Source organism: Tachysurus fulvidraco, chromosome 23, assembly GCF_022655615.1.
Source record: "Tachysurus fulvidraco isolate hzauxx_2018 chromosome 23, HZAU_PFXX_2.0, whole genome shotgun sequence".
Classification (NCBI taxonomy): Eukaryota; Metazoa; Chordata; class Actinopteri; order Siluriformes; family Bagridae; genus Tachysurus; species Tachysurus fulvidraco.
Genome location: NC_062540.1, coordinates 16,344,487 through 16,361,638, shown reverse-complemented (window position 1 = coordinate 16,361,638; position 17,152 = coordinate 16,344,487). Strand labels below are relative to the sequence as shown.

General features: G+C 39.7%; 1 protein-coding gene across 5 annotated transcripts in view; it reads left to right on the top strand.

The window, feature by feature from the left end:
* The first annotated feature begins 2,462 nt into the window (after positions 1-2,462).
* The window catches only part of atf7a (activating transcription factor 7a), a 28,596-nt gene continuing 13,906 nt past the window's right edge, over positions 2,463-17,152 (top strand). Inside the window, exons 1-3 of one of the 5 annotated variants that reach the window (XM_027170507.2) lie at positions 2,463-2,603; positions 5,093-5,194; positions 14,203-14,274. In XM_027170507.2, coding sequence (XP_027026308.2) covers positions 2,490-2,603; positions 5,093-5,194; positions 14,203-14,274 — 288 coding nt within the window. In that variant the 5' untranslated portion in view covers positions 2,463-2,489. Of the gene's footprint in view, positions 2,604-5,092; positions 5,210-14,202; positions 14,275-17,152 lie in introns of all 5 variants that reach the window. The other 4 variants (XM_027170505.2, XM_027170508.2, XM_027170509.2 and 1 more) reach the window with 4 other exon arrangements.

Genomic DNA, 17,152 nt, shown 5'->3' with positions numbered 1-17,152 from the left:
TTCAAACTGTTACAAAGTACAGACACCGGAGACCTTAAAAAAATAGCATAAAAGTTGACTTTTTTTTTCCTGTGTAATTTTAGATGAAAATCAGATGGAGCACCTGCGATGTTCGGCTCGTGTTCTGCTCTATGCTAATGTTTTAGAACAAGCCCTTTAATATAAACCTGTGTGTATATAGCAGTAGTGGTTCAAGTGTTTAAGGCTCTGGGTTGTTGATTAGGGTTCAAGCCTTAGCTGTCACTGTTGGGGCCCTTGAGCAAGGGCCTTAACTCTCTCTGCTCCAGGGGTGCTGTTCATTGCTGACCCCAACCTCCAAAGTCTGGATATGTGAATAAAGAATTTCACTGTGCTGTAATGTGACAAAATAAAGACTTCAGTAATGTGAGCTACAGTCAGAACTGGTGTTTTAGTAAATGAATAAGGAAGGCTGCAGAGTGATGATTTGCAGAGCTAAACTAAGCTCTAACAAGGTGGGTAACAAATCTGAGCTTCCGTCAAGTTAAGTCAAGTCGAGAAGCTTTTATTGTCATTTCAACCATATATATCTGTTGCAGTATATAGTGAAATGAGACGTTTCTCATGGTACTACATAAAACAAAGACAGGGCTAAGGACTTGTAAGTAGTCTTAGCCACATAAAGTGCAACTGTGCAACCTGGTGCAAACAGTGCAGGACAAAAGACAGTGCAGACAAAAAGTTACCAGACAATATAAAAAGTAAAAAAAATACAATACACAAAAGACAATAAACTAACCAGAAACAGTGCCAAGTCTCATTGCATTGACTTTTTTTAATTTCACCAAAAGTAAATGACTCGTCTGTAGTGTATATTTGAGCTTTCTTCCTGTACCCCACCTGCATTAACGTCTTTTACATCATTCAGTAGCTTTAACCTCTGACCCGGCATGTCAACAGCATCTCTACTCGCTCACTTGATCCAACAGTCGCATCTATTATTAAAGTATGTCTCTGATTATACACGCTGAACAGGAACAGTTTCATTAGCTTCTGGTCTGGTTTCCTTCAAAAACACTTGATTTCCGTAATTACACAGTTTTAATCTTCTCTGGTTAATGTTCCTTTTCTCTCAACAGTTTCTAATCTCTGACCGCTCGGTTACAGGAACATATGCATAGTAAGGACTTTTATGTCTTATAAGGAAACTGTCCTTCTTTGTGCTGCTTCAGTAACCAGTTTTTCCTTGTCAGTGTCGCAGTAGATGTAGAGCCTCTAGAGGAAACACTGGTCTTCAGGTGTGATTACACCTAGGATGGGATCCTAGTATGGCATCCTACACACAATCATTCACCAAGAGGCAAATTTTGCAGAAACAAAGCCTGGCAGAACATGGAGAGAACATATTGATCTCCATCAAGACAGTAATCCAAGTTTAGGATTGAAACTCAGAGCTGTGAGGTCACATTACACACTACATTAGAGTTAAAAAGAGGGAGAAAAAAGATAAATTTTTTTAAACCAAAAAAAAAACCAGGCGTTGTGGTGCACATGGTCCCAGACACTGAAATCCATGCAACATAAAATCTGTTTTTAACAGACATCGTTTTTAACTCTATCAGTGTTAACCCTAGGTGTCCCAAAGGGTTCTGTCTTTGGCTTATTTCGGTTTAACATCTAAACCTTCATCACTGGTTCTTTCATGCATCACTGTGGTGTACTGTTTTATTTGTATGGAAAGACCACCTTGGAAATCTGTTAAATGCTGAATTCATCATGACCGTAATCAGGATGAAGTGTGCGACCCAAGAAGAATGAATTTCATTTTAAGGCATTTAGAAGATGCCCTTATATCCAGAGCGACTTACGTTATCTCCTCTTTATACATCTGAGCAATTGAGGGTTAAGGGCCTTGTTCAGGGGCCCAACAGTGGAAGCTTGGTGGACCTGGGTGGTATTCAAACTCATGACCTTCCAATCAGCAGTAAATCCAACACGTTAACCACTGAGCTGTCACATCATTAAATGGATCGTACCCTCAATTGTCACCCATATGAGGATGAGATTCCCCTTGACGATTCATGGGAGTTTTTCCTCGCCACAGTCACCCGAGTCACCTCAGACTTGCTCGTCGGGGATAAATACTAACACATTTTAATACATCTAACATTAATCTTGAATTTTTTATTATTATATTAATCTTTATATTATTCTTTATAACAACCCTTTGTTCCGTGTTTACGTTCTGTAAAGCTGCATCGAGACGACGTCAAAAGCAAAAAGTACAATAGAAATGAATTCAAATTGAATTGAATTGAAAATCGTTTTTTTTTAATACAATCCAGAGACGATGTGGTACGAGCTTATAACATCTGGGTGAAAGTTTTTCCAGTTCAAAGCCATGTGCTAGTACTTTCTTTTTTACATTGACATTGCTCAGTGACCTTGGGTGAGTGAGCAACATTTTTAAAGCATTGAATTGTATACTGCAGAAAATTCAATTTCACACTTTCAAATAAAATGTGATCGACATGATGCCTTGTGACGTCATAATCTCGCGATACTCGGAGAGGGGAGGGGCCTGTCAGATTCCAAAGCAGAACAGAGTGAAGAGAGAGAGAGAGAGAGAGGGGCGCTTAGGTGAGGTAAGTTTGTAAACATTTCTGCTACTGTCAGACGCAACAGTTACCTCCAAATGTAGCTAAACAAGCACGAACTCACAGCTCGTACGTTTCTAAAACACATACCAATGATTACAAATAACTTTGCGAGACCTCTGTTGTGTTGTCAACTTGTAGCTAAGTTAGCTGCGACCGAAGTATTAGCGCAAAGACACCCGTATTGCGACAAGAACCACCTTAAACGCTGTGATTGGCTACGTAATCACGATCAAGCCCGAGCCTGGCAACGAGTTATCCAATCACAATGTTTTTATAAAATCGTAAGCCAATCCGAACGAAGAGGGCGGGATTTGTCAGAATGTGGGTAGGTTTGTGAAAATAACACAGCTAGCATGTTAGCAAAGCTGGTTAGCTAATTAACGAACATTACTGACAAGCATGGTCGGTTGGTGGAAAAGGCAGGATATGATTAGAGGTGTTTGTGCTCTGTCTGATCTGGTGAATACTTTATTAGAATGATCTGTAACTGTGACAGCGGGTTGCAGACTACTGATGAGAAACTAGTCAACTAGTAAACTTTGATCGACTTACATACTTCCAGTTGGAATATTTTGGCAGCTATGTAAAGAGTTTTTAAAAGCGTTAAAACTCGAAAGATGTGTCATTATTATGATCTTGTTCGCTTTGATAACCGCGGTATGTGTTTCGAGCTGGGACGCTGAAAGTGGTAGGGCGGGCGCGTGCGGGAAAAGGCAGCGGAATATTTAGGCTGCGTTCTAAACCGCGTCTCGTGCACTATGTAGGTCCACTAGGCAGGTGAGGAAACGGTTGGTTTAAATCCTTAGTAGTGCACACTTTGGGTCCAGACGGGAGCGGTTTGGCATTCGGCCCTTGCGTGATGGTTAGTTGTGGCCTTGTTAATGTGTGACTTTTGAAATCGCATAATTACTTAGTCTATATATATAACATGATCGAGAATGTATTAATTCCATTACAATTAATTATATCAAACAAGCCATACATATGTTCAATATATATTCTTATAATTCTTCTACTATATTCAATATAATTCTTCTACTTTTGAATTATCAAATAAAATAAATTGAACATTTGTATTTTCTTATTGTTTGATAGAAGATGCATATGTACATATTTATGTTTTTTCAATAATGGTTAAAATCATCTAGTGGTTTATGGTTAAAATAAAAACTGTGAAGAAATATATATTTCTAAATACTTTGAGAAATGTCTGCATTTATTTCTGATTTATGTTTATGAAAGTTAAAGCTGCTTGAGAGGTTGCTGAGCATATAAAGCTTCATCAGGAGTAGTTTACAATACAAAATGATTATTTAACATTTTATTTGGTCACTGAACAGCCCAGAATGTGTTGTTTCACGGTGACAGTGTGAATATCTGTGTTGTTGTTGTTATTATTATTATTATTATTATTATTATTATTATTTTATTTTTTAATAAAATAATAACAATGAAGAAATTCTTGTGTGTGCGTGCACGCAAGCTTGGGTGTGTAATGGTTTCTATAGTAACAGCTCATTCACAGAGACCTTTAACTGCGGATGCTCCATGTAATTTGAGAGTAGCAATAAACTCAATTAACTTCAAGAGAGGGATAAAAAGAGGCTGGTGAGGGAACTACTGTTTTTAGCTTTTATAATGTAACTGAACAGGAACTTTCAGACCTTCTTTCACAATATTAAATGTAGCAACATGTTAATTATTAATTAATAAGAAATCCTTTTGAAATAGCTGTATGCAAAAAGGAATGAAAGACTTCAGGGGGCTTCAGGGTGGAGACAGTAATTTGCACCATCATGACATTGATTATTTTACTAAAACCGCATGTTCTGTCTCGCTTTGTGCTTTTTGTAATGCATGCTCCTCTGTGTAGAAGGTTGTGTGTGTTTCCAGGTGCTGCTATAAGCTTTAGCAGATGTTGGAGTAACTAACTTTGCTTTTAATGAACTGAGTAAAAAAAAGACTGTTGTGCCGCCTGTCAAAAGTTGTCTGCAGCTACGGCATTAAAAAGCGAAGCAGTGTCAAAGGAAGGAAGTTTATGGGTCAGTTTGTGATCTTGTGTTGGCTATGACACCAGCTGTTAGTGTCTAGTTTTTTCCCTTCCCTTACTGCACTTGTATACCATGTGCAGTGTGCAGCTTGTCTCAAATGCTGTTGCTTATTTGTCATTGACCTTTTTAACAGTACAAGCTTTCAAACTGTGATGCTTTTAGTTTTGAATTAAAACACAGTAATTAGACATAAAGGTTTAATCATCGGTTTTGGTGGAACTCAGAGTTTAAAAATAAAGCTTTGTGTAGTGTTCCTTCAGGATTTCACAAACACAAGCGAAATCTCGAACACTAAGCAGTGTAAACGAGCAGGAAGTAGAGGTGTGTTCTCGTCCCGATTAAATTGGGATCTCTAACTTTAAAGGTGAATTATGTCAGATTTGTTTTTTTTCTCTCTCCCATGATCTGGTCTGTAACATTTAGATTGGATTCGACATTCGAATGATTCCCGCTCAGGTTCCCAAAGATCCGGTTCCCTGGATCTACACTGCGTACCCAAGCACGAACATGTATTCCGGACCAGAAGTCAGTTTTCCATATGTCAGTTTAATACATTTGTGCTAACAACATGGCTTAATCCATTGTTTTATTTTATTATTATTTTATTATCTACATATTGTGCATTTCTCTTTCTCTGTGCATCGCAGAACCCTTGCTGAAGTTGAGACATCTTTTCTCTTGTAGCACAGCGTCGTTCTACCACTATCAAACAAGTCAAAGATCCGCTTTATAAATAGTTACTAGATTGTTTCCGATTTCATAGCAGAAAGCGACCTTGGGTCTTGCAGTACGCAGCTTTGTCTACTGCCTTGGCACAGATTTAATGCCGGGCACACTTCAGCTATGCAGACACGCATATAAAGTTTCATTTGTTCCATATACCAAAGCTCGGGTTCACTAAGGTCACTTCGATCCATCTTGGCCGTATGTAGAGAAGCTCTCTTAGCAGCGGTACGTCTGGTTTGGTCTGCTGCACGTAGACGTTATCTGTTAACAAATGTCCTTCATAACTGTTCACTTCTTTGAGACACACACACACACTGAGAGATATGCACATGCGTACACATTTTGTGGGGTCTCCCCTGCCCTCTGGCAACTCAAGCTCCAGATTCCTCATTCCTGGCTGCAGCAGGAGCTATTAATACAGTTTGTTTAGACAGTTTCCTAGCAGGAGGCATCAAACAGTGCACTGATTATAGACAGGGCCGCTCTGCTCTCCACTTGCTGAGTCGGAGAAATCCAAGTTAACAGACAGATCACCTCTCTCTCTCTCTCTCTCTCTCTCTCTCTCTCTCTCTCTCTCTCTCTCTCTCTCTCTCTCTCACGTCCACCCACTCCCCCCCTCTGTCCCGTCACCTGGCTGGACCGAACCCCGCACAGCGAGGATAGTGCAGATGCAAACCGGTACACAAATCCATGACCTGGTTGATGTCACAGCATAACTAATTCCCAGTGTCAACATGTTAATGCCCCGTGCAAACACAGCTGTTCATCCCGCTTTAATAGCACAGCCGAGATGGAATGCGCCGACTTTTGAGGTGTAAATTGAATTCCTGTCCTAACAGTTCTGTATCTCCAACCTGTTGGTTAGCTGGAGGTCAGGGACGAAACTTCATCAAGGATGCTGGCTAAATGCGGATTCGTTATATCAATGTGACGGTTTTATCAGGATACGATACATCGTTTTTTAAGGTGCAAAATTTTGCTAATTTATTTAACAAATTTAAACGTGTCCATAAACGTTATCCAGGTTTGCTTCATCAGAAAATACAGAAAATGAGAGATGAATTGACTCAAAAACAGATTTTGACAACCGATCGGCGGTTTGCGTTGCCGTGTGGCTTAGGTTGCAAAGGGAACATTCCATGGGAACTTCATCTAGGGAATTTTGGAAATATTCCAAGTTGGAAACTTACTGGGAATTTCTGGGAATGAATAAGGTAATTTTGGGGACATTTATATAAACTATCATGTATAAACATTTTGTTTGGACACAAGATGACACGCATGCAATCTATTACAGATTAAAAAAAAAAATAAATAGACTAACATTTTGACAACATTGGCTGAGGTGAACTGTATCCACACACGAGAAAGTTCTAAAGAATAAGATTGGAAAAAAGCTTGTAAAAACTCATGCAGCGCACAGATATATAAATAATTAGTTGAACAATTGGAATATTTTGTAATTTTAAAAATGTTTTACAATGGATGAGAAATCAGCATATTAGAATGATTTCTGAAGGATCACGTGACACTGAAGACGCCGAAAGTCCCTTTGAGCCGTCATTACTGAGTCCAGTTCAGTCAGCCTGCCTTCTTTTGGTTTCTGTTCATATCCTTCTAAGGATATATAGATTTTAAAGATTTCTGAATCAGTCCTCATTCTGGGACTAGTGCAAATAAGTCGCCATTCTAGTACTTTCACACTTCAGTATTTTTCTCAGACGAAGTGATGGGGTGGGACACGTTGTTTTGCTGATTTATAAAAATAAATAAAAAAAGAGGTTTATAATGTGGGATTATGGGTAAGCAGAGTGTGCAGTGTTGTCTTTTATCCAGTTTTGATGTGAATGCTGATTTGTTGGAAGAGGGATGTGCTCGGTTGTGTACCTGGGAATGTGGGGATGAGACCTTATTCCTTTGGTTGGTTTACACCAATCTAAATGAAAGTAATATCGCTCTAATAAAGTATAAGGACTAAAATCTGATCTTATCACATTCGGTGCTTTTCGTCTTCTGTGAGGTGGATTTTTATTTATTTATTTAGTTTCTCTCACACACACACACACACATATAAACAAAAATTTATATAAAAATATATATGTATATATTTTATTTTAATAAAAATAATATATACAGTACAGACCAAAAGTTTGGACACACCTTCTCATTCAAAGAGTTTTCATGACTATGAAAATTGTAGATTCACACTGAAGGCATCAGAACTATGAATTAACACGTGTGTAATTATTACGTACATAACAAAAAAGTGTGAAAGAACTGAAAATATATCATATTCTAGGTTCTTTAAAGTAGCCACCTTTTGCTTTGATTACTGCTTTGCACACTCTTGGCATTCTCTTGATGAGCTTCAAGAGGTAGTCCAACAGTCTTCCAAATGGGCTTCCAACAGTCTTGAAGGAGTTCCCAGAGATGCTTAGCACTTGTTGGCCCTTTTGCCTTCACTCTGCGGTCCAGCTCACCCCAAACCATCTCGATTGGGTTCAGGTCCGGTGACTGTGGAGGTCAGGTCATCTGGCGCAGCACCCCATCACTCTCCTTCATAGTCAAAGTCAAATAGCCCTTACACAGCCTGGAGGTGTGTTCGGGGTCATTGTCCTGTTGAAAAGGTGGTGTGTCCAAACATTTGGTCTGTACTGTGTGTGTGTGTGTGTGTGTATATATATATAATATATATATATATATATTCTTTATAAATATGTGCATGAATGAGGGGTTCACCATATTACAGGTTGTTCACATATGATGCTTTGATGTGCTCACAGAGATATAAATCAGCCCTAGCCATAACAGTAGCCAGTGTCATTCGAGTATGCTTTTTGGCTAGATTCATTGTAATGAGTGTTTTTTTTTGTTTTTGTTTTTTGGTCTTTTTATGGCAACCAGCCGTAGAAACGCCTACCGGCATCTTGCAGTGATAAAATGACTGTACGTGTGAACACAGTGTAAGTACGTGTCAGAATTATTTTGAGCACTTTGAAAACAAATTCCATCAACGATACCATCAGTTTGTCACGGACATTCGCTCTGCACAGTTTTCACGATTTACCTTCTTGTACACCACGTGCAAAGATTTTTTTTCTTTTGTTTTCGTTTGAGAAACTTGAGAGCTTGAGGTAGAGTGTGTTGATATAAAAGTGTAAATGTTACCTTAATGTTTTTTTTGTAAATTTAAATTATTTATTTAATCTTTTTATATACAGATGAGGATTAGGCGGTGTAGCTGAAGGGCAGGAGGCAAATGTTGTGTGCACATTGCACTAGAAGTGAAGAAACATGATGACCACTGTTTGGTAATAACGGATTTGATGTAGTCCGGATTATGTAATCTTATAACGTAATGAAAGTCAGGTACTTGTAATTCCTTTCGAATTCAGTTCAAAGCAGACAAACAGCTTTTTTAGGATTCCTCGATGACGCTCTTGAATCGAAAGAATTAGAATCTCTTCAGCGATCTTTTTTTTTTTTTAAAGCCATGTTTAAATGCCAAATGTGAACCTATTGTCTTTGCTTCCTGTAACTGTTAATAGATGCCAAATAGTGATAGCTAGTGTTATAGATAGTGTTAGCTAAACATAGCTAGCTAGGTAGTTCGCTCAGAACAGCTGCTAGGAACTATTTAAATGCCATACAGAGAGCATGTCACTCACAGCGGAACGTTTTGCCTAAAGTTTCTCTGATCGCAGCTTTGCGCAATTTCATGATTCGACATTTTTTGTAAACGGGTATAAAACGCTTAATGCAAAGTTCTAAGTAATAAAGAGAATAGGCTGTGAGTTTTGTTCCTCTTTCTTGTTCTAGCTTTATTAAACTTGAACCAGGTTATTCTGCACTAAAATGTCAAACCACAAAGACAAAAAAAACACCAGCCAGTCAGATGAAAAGTGGACCTAAAGAATCCTGTAACTACGTAGAAAACCAGGCAACATTTATGAATTCCTGTGTTACAATAAATGATCACTCAAGAAAAGAGCAAATCAAATCAATTGAATCTGGAATGATTGACATTTGTGCAGATGGTTTGAAATTTGGAAGCCCCGCCCACTTTACCTCCTACTACATGCTTGATGCAAATGATTGTAGGATTATAAAGCCCCATTTGACAGTTTTGTGATTTTACAATATTAATCTATACCAGAGGTGCTAAAATATACAATTTAATTTTGCGGTAACGTTTATTGTTTTGCTACGATTTTTTCAAGCCACACAAGGATAAACATCGCCTGACAGAAAAAAATCGACAGAAGGTCAAAGGACGTGGGAGGTAAAAGTTGCATTTGCTTCCTGTAGCAGTTTCTTTGCCTTTGTTACAATTTCTTGCGAATTTCAGTCTTTTTGAACCAAGAGATGAGATGAACTCAGATGCCCCTTTTCCACCGAGGCAGTTTGAGTGCTGGTTCGGAGCCAGAGCCTAATTTGAAATCAGTTCTTTCTTTTTCGACACCAAAAGCACCGGCTCTGAACCAGGAAAAGTGGTTCTTAAGTAGCACCAAAACTTTGCTGGTCTAGACCAAAGAATCGCTTGTGTCAGGAGCTGTGGGCGGAGCTACTTTAAGCACTTTGATTATGTACCTTAAGTATACTAATGTTTAATACACTTTTACTTTACCGCAATATGATCAGTTATCAGCTACATGCTAAGGCTAACTTTTTTTCTGTGTTAATGCTAAAATAATGTTGCAACCTCCAGTTATACAAATTACATGGAGCTGCATGTACACTTTGGAATTGCCACGTTTGATACCGATGTAGGTTTGCGAAGCCATGAGCATTAACAGTAAAGCAACATCCGCTATTGTCGCTGAATACGGTGACGTCAGACTCGGCTCTGTGATGGCTCTCTAGCTCATGGAAAGGCAAACCAGTTCTTAGAAGGATCGCCAGTGGAACCTGCTTTGAACCAGCACCCGATTCTTTCTGGTGGAAAAGGGGCAAGATTGCAGTCTCTTTGGTCCATGAAGTTGGAAAATGGAGTTGCTGCTGTAACTTTACTGTTTTCACATTGGAGCACAGGTTATTTGTTAAAAACCTTATCCCTTCTCTTCTAAATCCTCCTCCTCAGATCACTTATTGTATACCCTGCCAAAACAAATGGTCTGGATCAGATTGGCTACAATGAAAATTCGAAGAACTATTTTTAATTTCTCTATCAACATGTGTGTGTTGGCATTTAAGATGTTCTTTCAGTAACCAGGATATTAATTTTTTTTTTTTGTCTTTGCTTAATTATCACTCGTTTTCCTTTATGACGTTTGGCAGACGCCCATACAGACTGTCTTGGATGGATGGATTTGTTTTTTTTATTGTCATTGCACAGAGTACAACTAAATTAATTGTCAGTCCTTATGGTACGTAAAATGCAAAAAAAAAATCGTACACACTAATATAAAAGAGTATAAACATTAACATAGGAGATCTGATAAAATACTATTTAGCTGAAGGAGCAAACAGTTGAGATATTGTACTTAACATATTGCTCATGTGACCAGTGTATTATAAATTCAACTACAACAATAAAAGTTAAGTTGAAGTGTTCGGTTATTACACATTCAATGACTTCTGTACAGATTTTTAGTATCTCGTTTATAGAATTGAGCAGTCGAGGGTTAAGGGCCTCACTCAAGAACCCAGCAGTGGAAGCTTTTGACAGTGGTGGGATTTGAACTCACAACCTTCCGATCAGTAGACCAATGTTTTGTTATGCTGTTAGCATGGAGCCATCTTGTCCACACTAGGGTTTCTGTGGTAAACTTCTGTCTGCTAGGATTTTCTCGTTACCAGTGTCTGTATCCTTCACCCACAAATAATCTGCCACTGCAGATACTTTACAACATCGGATTTTAATACTTATATAAGAATCTTGAAACAATCTCCATCTCGGTTATGTTTCCAACATCATGGACGTCACTTCTGTCATGGTTCGTTTACACTGCTATGGTAACCGTGATAAAAATGAAGTGAAATAAAACAATTTTTTATTTTTTTTATTGGGAGGATGGAATGGTACAATCCTGGTGAACTAAACTCAGTCTGTCATACGGACCGCTAACTGGCGGACCGCTAACTGGCGGACTGTTAACTGGCGGTCCGCCGTCCGGATACAGACTCTGCAAAATATTTCAGTGGACTGGCGCGAGCACTTGCGAAAACATGCCGGGTAAAAAAAAAAAAAGGTTCAACAGCTATAGCTTTTTAAACATAATCCACTAGAAGATCCTCTGTTGCTGTTAATATATTCATATTTTGTAAGAACATGTAAATGAAAACAGATTGCTTACTCATTATATTTATTCTCTCTGGTCAGAAAAGGAAACTGAAATGGCTTTTTTTTTTTTTAATAAATAAATAAAATAAATAGTTGATGACAAAAACTGAATATTTTAAATAGAAATAGATGGAGAGTCTCTGTGTGCAGAGTGCACAGTGCTCGTCAAGCGTTAACATGAAGTGTTGCTACGAAACCAAAAAATAAACACGTCCAACTGTTATTATTTATAACCATAATCACCAGTGATATAATTAGACATCATTAAAAGAAATGTTGTCTCAATTCAGCCCTTTTACCTTCAGACGTTTTATAACCAGGGAATTGTATGTAAGTGGATATTTACATACTATAGATGAACATTCTGGGTCTAACAGATCTGTTCTAGTGAATGATAGTCAGTTGGACGAGGCACCTCACCTACGATATAACAAGCACGAGTTCGTGGCTTATTTGTAAACAAATTTGTCACACTCGACTGTCCGTGTCGGTTGAGAAGGCCTGCACCGTTCTTTACACACGCTTCTCGGGTGTGTAAGGACTCGAGCTGTTTGGCTCGTGTTGACCTCCGTCGAGTGGGAGGGGTCTCTCTCTCTGACAAACAAGACACAGCTATTTTACTTTGTGACAAATAAAAACCTGGCATCTTTTGCACCGGCTGCTAATTTCAACTCGGATCGCGGAGCCGAAGCCGTCAGTGACGTCGTGGAATTATGAGGCACAGTTGTTAAGGGGGAGGGTGGGATTGTTTGGAAACTGATTGATTGTTGTTTAGCTCTTCGGATCTTTTTTATCCTTAAGCTCCAGCCAGTAGCTTAGGGCTAAGCAGTGGATAGATCATCATCCTTCATTTGTAGGAGAGCTAGAAGTATTACAGTAAAAAAAAAACATTCACAGGACGAGAAACTAAAAAAAAAAGTCTCTTGTCTTGTGCATGCATGCATGAGTCTGTTGTGTATATACACATCGATCAGCCATAACTGACAGGCAGCTAGTTCGACTGGGTCAATGCATCTCCAAAACAACAGGTATTGGAGGTGTTCCCAGTATGCTGTGGTTACTATCTACCAAAAAAGGTCCAAGTAAAGACAACCAGTGAACCAGTGACAGGCTCATTGATGCATGTGGGGAGCGAAGGCTAGCCTGTCTGTTTAGATCCCATAGTGCGATTCTCTTGGCAAACGTTCGTCTGGGAATTAACGTGGATGTTACCATGATATGTACCACCTACACTTTTGTACACAGACCAAGTAAAACCCCTTCATGTCAGCGGGTGTTCCCTAATGGCAGTGGCCTCTTAGACTGGTGGTTATAATATTATGGCAGTCATGTGTATTGAGATGCGCATCATGTCATCAGAAAGAGGGAGATGAAGACGCCCAGTAGCAACGTAACATAAACAAAATGTATATTTTTGACGAGTTACAGCCAGACACAGAATGTTGAGATTCATTAGAGTAGGGATTTAAATAGGTGGGGAAAAAATATTGAAAATCCTCCAATTTTAAACCGTCTAACTGTGAAATCTTGATGAATGTCGAGTGGTGTTTAGGTAAAAACGTTATTGTTCAGAGAATAGGAAAACGTCGTCTCGTGCATGCACAGAAGAGAACGATGTGTAACCGATGATCATTTCCACAAATGCATTAAAGCTATGAGTATATTTCAGACATAAAAGCTGCGTCAGAGTGCCTGGAAAACTTGTTTAGTGCGAGTGGAAATTGTGGTCCTGTAGCTCATGTTGCTCTCCGGACTAAAAGGAGAGGAGGGGTTTTAGGAAAGCGGGCAGGCAGCGCACATGCAAGTCATTCTCCTGGATCGGTGCAGCTCATTGCAGAAATGTCTCTCTAGGATTAGCGTCGGTATGCCGTCCAGCCCGAATGATATCACTTACTCTCGTTACATTCCTCACGGTGCATGCCGAGTTTGCTTGTCATCAGTGGGTTCATTGATCAGTTCTGGGGAATTGTATTGACCAGTAAACCTGCTGAGGAGGTGTTGGTCGAGGTACTTAACGAGGAACTGAAAAGACACAGTGGCAGCAAAAGGAGCCGAAGGAGAAAACTTCCAGCTATAAACACAAACCCGTTGCCTTGTAGGATGTTTGTGTTTGTGGAGCGAGGGAGGAACACAATGAAGAGCAGAGGCGGGGTTAAAGCAGTAGGGGTGGAGTAAGAGGCAGTCTAACTGAAATAGGGAAAGGGGTATTGACATGCTTCGTGCAAATCCCTTCTACTGACTCGAGTGTAAACTATTCTTCATTGGCCTCTCAGATGGCCCCAGTGTGAAGGAAGTATCACTGGGGAAACTTCTTATTTTGTCATCTGCGTGTGCGTACAAGAGTGTGCGTTTTCCTCGTGTGATATTTTTAACCCAGCTTCCTGCACTGCCGACGGATACGACCAGCGACGCAGCGCTGCTTTAGTAGAAGCTACGGAGGCCTAGCATAGGCTTTTTTTTTTTTTTTTTTTTAAATCAGGCTTGAACATCTTCAACAATGTTCTCCTCTTCTCCTCTTCCACAGCTGTATTGCAAGCCGTTTGCAAAAATGGGGGATGACAAACCTTTTGTGTGCAACGCTCCTGGCTGTGGGCAGGTAAGTCTGCTTTTCTTTCTCCACCTATCTTAGGTTTCCTGTGTGTGTGTGTGTGTGTTTTCTGTCCCAAGTTTGTCCCAAGGCTCCTCTGAGTTTTGTTGTGCCGTTGCTCTCCGTACAGACGAGCGCTCAGCTCTGATACTTTGTACACACTCTTGTTTTATTTCAGCATGTTAGCCGCTGCCGTTCCCTCGTAGTCGTGTTAACTTCTTTATGATTCAGCACACGAATAATCTATGACTAATCGCCGTTCCGGTGCTTTTTAAATACGTCTCGATTGACTCAGCGCATGCGGCGTCCTGTAATTAAACCAAACAGCTCGAGAGAGAAAAAAAGGAAGAAAGCAGATTAAGCAAAGAAACCCTTGAGCTTGTGGCTGCACGCACAACCAAGAAGGCTTTGAAAACTGAAAGCGGAAGTCATTAATGCAACTCCTCGCACTTAATGTGAGCGCAGCTGTGTTCACACTGAGGTTTTGATTGGAATATTCTGTTAAGACACAATTAGTGTGAAAGTAAAGATCACATAACAGAAGCACATCACATAAACAGCTAAATATCTGGAACTAGAATCGCTTGCGTGTGGGTCTGTCCGTGTCTCCGGTTTAAATAACCCGTCCACGATCGTTTCCAACGTCCTCCTTCAATAGGAGAAGTAGTAAATGTCAGCAAGTTGTAAGATTCGGTCGCTCTAAACTATTTAGGCCTTGAATCGAGTCTTGTATCATGTTGTTTACGCTGCTGTGTCCGTAAATAAAGGCGTCGAGTTGTTGGATTGTTTGTATTTGTAGATAAACCGCAATGCTATTCTTACAAACATATCTGGCAAGGACAGCGAAAAGAGGCCGAGTGTACGCGCATGTGTGTTTGTGATCGGTGTCGCTGTTTTGTTTGTAAGGAGGCTTGTAGTAGGTGTTGCATCATGTACGTCTCCAGGGATCTGCGCTGTTTTTGCTCAGGCATGTCCCACTGAAATGGATACAGTCCCAGAGAAGTGGGCTGTTTGCTGGAGTAGCCTAGCTTTTCTACCTTTTCATTTTTACACTAGCTCGTGTTGTGTGTTTTAATGCAAGGTTTCCGGTGGACCAATCATTACTTTACTGAGCCCGGTCTAGTGTTTTAAATTTATCAAGGCTAAAAAAAAAAAAACCCCAGCTGAAAATTTGTAACTATTCTGATATCATAGTATTCAGCAAGCTAGTCTATTATAGTTAAGTGCATCGATAGAGTAAGAGGAACGAACGTGTTTGATATCGTTTCTAACGTAGCACGCTGTGTTTGCAGTGTTTTTAAGAACAGCCGCTCGGCCAGATGACGACAGATTGAGAGCAAGAAAAGACGAACCTGGAAGCACCGCGGTGTTTCCCACGTCCTAGCTTGAATGCATTCGACTTATCTCAGGAGCGGGAAGTCTGAACTTCGAAAGAGCCTCATTTTTCACTTCTCTGTGGTTGAACTGCAAAGTGGGAAAGACCGTAGACGCTACCGTGTTCATCTGTCATTACAAGCTAGCCATTTGTGATGAGCGATGCGTGCTATTACAGATAAAACGTGTGGACCTGACCATAACTGTCATATGTGCTCGCCGAACCTTCAAGATCGAATCCCACTTTGCTGTTCTGTTCATCTCCACTCTTCTAGGAAGGCTTTCTACTAGATGTTGGTTTGTGGCTATGGTGATTTGAGTTCATTCAGCCACAAGAGAATTAGTGAGGTTTGACTCTGATGTCAGGTGAGGAGATCTGCGGTGCAGTCAGTGTTCTGGTTCATCCCGAAGGTGTTCAGGGCTCTGTGCAGAACATACAAGTTGTTTAACATTACATCCATGCCTTTATGGGGCTGGCTTTGTGCACAAGGGCATTGTCATGTCAGGAACAGGTTTGAACATTAGTCTCAGTGAAGTGTAATCGTCAAGCTACAGCGTTTGGAGACATTTTAGACAACTGTATGCTTTGAAAATTGGAGCAAGAGCTTGGGGAAAAACCACGTGTTGGTGTGATGCTTACCCTCCTGCGCATACCTGTGTATACTCGTACTATAGTGTTCTAGATTTAAAACCGAACATCTCTGTATATCGATTCAATAAAATAAACACTTGTAGGAAGTGCTACGGTCGATGCTACGAGCTGCCTTGTTGATTTGATTCGCCGAACTCTGAATCGAGGAGAACCTTCCGAAGTTTCCGAGTCCTTAGTTACAGTACAGACGTGCATCACTTCACAGCGAATCACGCATGATGTTTAAACACACAGTAGGAAGTAGGCTTTATTTCCTTATTCTGGTCGCTGTACAAGAAAACTTGTAATAATAGAAAACCACGTAATAATAATAAAAAAAAAAGTGCCAGCATCTGAGGACACAACGTGCTGCCTCACGGTCGATATGGAATTTAATTCTGATTGCGATTATTTCACATCATTGAAAGGTTTGTCGATTGTTTAATCGGTGTATTAAACAAGAAGTTTTGTAGGGACTCTTATGATTCTGTGTTAGTTACCAATGTAACAAGAGTGTTTATATTTAACATTGTAAAAATAATTCCTGTAAGCTTATTCATATTTAAGAAAGCAAGAAGAATCGTGTGTTTATTTTATACAATGTACAAGGTGTTTTTTTTTTCTTTTTTTTTTTCTCCTGTTGATTAAATGACGTAATAAATTCTATCTCTGTATTGACAGAACAATACTCAGAATAAATAAAAGTCATTTAATATTGACAAACAAGCTAAAATAATATTCTGGTTGTCGATTCACACAGCGTTTGTTTAAAGCGTGCATTTTCACATTTAGACCTTCCTTCCATTTTCATTAGCGATCGTAATGTAAGGTTTATTACATTATCTAATCTACTGTAGCTTAAAGTGCGGAGGGAGAAGGCAG